Below are 2,343 nucleotides of genomic sequence, written 5' to 3' on the forward strand. Positions count from 1 at the left end.
TATAATGCTCCTTATAATCCTGGTAGTGTTTGGTGATGTTTCAATTAATACCCTAATTGATTAATACCTAATTGAAGAACATTACGAGATTCCTGAAATTCAATTTGAACTTAAACCAAAATGTTGGAGATTCTGAAATAACTACAAATCGCCCGCCAAATAATGCAAAAGTAAAGAAATGTTCTGTTTGATCGATCRAAGTGTGAATTCGAGACGGTTTGTTGCGCCCACAGAATAAGCGATWTGTGGAACTRCCAATGTTTACCACAAAATATCCCCCCTGGGGGTGTGTTCTGTGAGGTTTACGTAACCCGACATAACCTAGTMAAATTTTATCTTTTTTGATAAAGACAACAGTTTGTTTTATATTCAAAAAAWKTRATAGGCAMACCTGAGTTAYTGGAAAATTTTGTAAATTTTTGGAAACTAGAATGATCCCATTAAAATATGGGCGCCATTCAACACAACTTGCTCGCCAAACAATGTCTTACCTGGTAACAAGGAGTTTAGTAACGAAGTCAAAAGAAGAAACTGTTTGTAGAAAAGCTGTGAATGAAGCTGAAAAAATCGTGGGATATCCCACCTCGTTCTTGAGCCTTCGATGGCTCCTAAATGATGAGGCTGCCAATGTTGCTAATCATATTCGAAAACTGATTGGCACCAATCATCCTCTACTCACCACTGCCAGGTGAATAACTAAACACTCAAAACCTAATTTTTCAAACGCACTAGACACCGATCGGTTGCACTAACTATGAACAACCTGCCCCTTAAAGCTTCCCAGCTGAGGAGCAAGGAAAATAACGCTTCATCACTCACACTGTATCCGCTGCTTTGAATAATTTACGCTAAACTTACGAATTATTCTTAAAATTATGGGTGTTGATTTTAGGGATTTAATCATTGGTGATCGAACACCAACCTGGGGTCTGATAGTGTTATTAATTTCCAAAGCCGGAGGTTTAGGCAAGCATTTCTCCGAGATGGACAAGGATGTTACAGCAGGTACTAAGTACAACAGTAAAAAGTAGTGAAAATCACCACATTTGAGATTGAGAAATGTTCACCTAAACTGCTGCCCATTTGAACGCCCTATTAAGTATACAGGGTGAGTTTTTTCGATGACTAGGACAAGGATCTTCGAAATTATAGCCGTTACGAAAAAGGTTCAATGGACAAAGAATTGTCTTTAGTTTTGAATGCTCTACTCAAAACCAATTTAATGTTTCTAAAATTTGACAGCTGTCAAGAGATATTTGGGAAAAACTTATTTATGGTGAATTTTTAAATTACTCCTAGTTCCGTTGATACTAATTGCACAGGAAAACATTAATTAGAAAACTTGTAGGAAATTGAATTTCAAACAAAATGGCATAAGACATTTCTCCAAAATCACTGTCATTTTTGACATATGACACCAATTTGAGTTTTTTTAAATGGCAACCTATACTTGATTATTGCTTTACAGATAGAGCATTTTATTACGATTTCTGTGATATATCACATCGTTAGGATTTTTTCGAAAATAAAGTGTCTGCGAACAATTTATACTTTTTGAATTTAGTTGATCGAAATTAGCCATGGAAAATAGTATAAGACAGCATTGTTTCCATAGTAACAAATAATAACATTATGCTTGAGTATTTATTTTGACAACTACTTATTATTTTAATTAAGACGGCTGCTCATTTAAAGTGTTTATTATAAAAATCAAATCATACCAATAATAATTAAGATTTAACTCTAGAAAATTTAATTTTTATTGTAAAACATTTTCAAAACCCAAGGGGAGAAAGACCGATTGGGTCGAAAGCTTTTTTCTATAGGAAATGTTTGGTGTTGTATGGATTATTTATGTAAACACCAAACCCCGCAGAATTCGAGGTTATGAGAACATGTTGACATTTCGAAAGTACGTTGCGCAGTCAACGAATCTTGTTGAATTTACAGTTTATCCTCGTCTATCTTATGGTCACTCTGTATAATTCCATGGTTACCGGAGTTTTTAATAATTACGAAGCAACAGGTATTTGCGCAATGTTAATTAGACAGATTACCTTGAAAAACATTGCTGCCGTATTTCTGATATAGTTTGTTGGAAATTTCTCAGTTTCTAATAACAATTAATTTCTTTTACTATTTTTTTTTTCTTTTTCTTTTACTATTTTGGCGTCATTCCTCTGGAGGTGTTGTCTGGCGCTGTTATAGGAGTACAGAAAATACCCTCCCTCGGTATTTATTTGGTGCTTGGGAAAGTGTCAGTTATTGTGCTCTGAGTGCCCCTGGAAGGCCCTGATTCGATTATGTCCTATACTTGTTCCTCTGTGTCAGGAACTCAAAAAT

General features: G+C 34.9%; 1 protein-coding gene across 1 annotated transcript; it reads left to right on the forward strand.

The window, feature by feature from the left end:
- The first annotated feature begins 284 nt into the window (after nucleotides 1-284).
- LOC125503153 (all trans-polyprenyl-diphosphate synthase PDSS2-like) lies at nucleotides 285-1,184 on the forward strand. Its single transcript, XM_048663142.1, has 2 exons — nucleotides 285-688; nucleotides 893-1,184. Exons 1-2 carry the CDS (start codon nucleotides 432-434, stop codon nucleotides 1,029-1,031), a joined length of 396 nt encoding a protein of 131 aa, XP_048519099.1. The 5' UTR covers nucleotides 285-431; the 3' UTR covers nucleotides 1,032-1,184.
- The last annotated feature ends 1,159 nt before the right edge of the window (nucleotides 1,185-2,343 follow it).

Source organism: Dendroctonus ponderosae, unplaced genomic scaffold (assembly GCF_020466585.1).
Source record: "Dendroctonus ponderosae isolate FM_Combo_2020 unplaced genomic scaffold, Dpon_F_20191213v2 Dpon_F_20191213_1242, whole genome shotgun sequence".
NCBI lineage: Eukaryota > Metazoa > Arthropoda > Insecta > Coleoptera > Curculionidae > Dendroctonus > Dendroctonus ponderosae.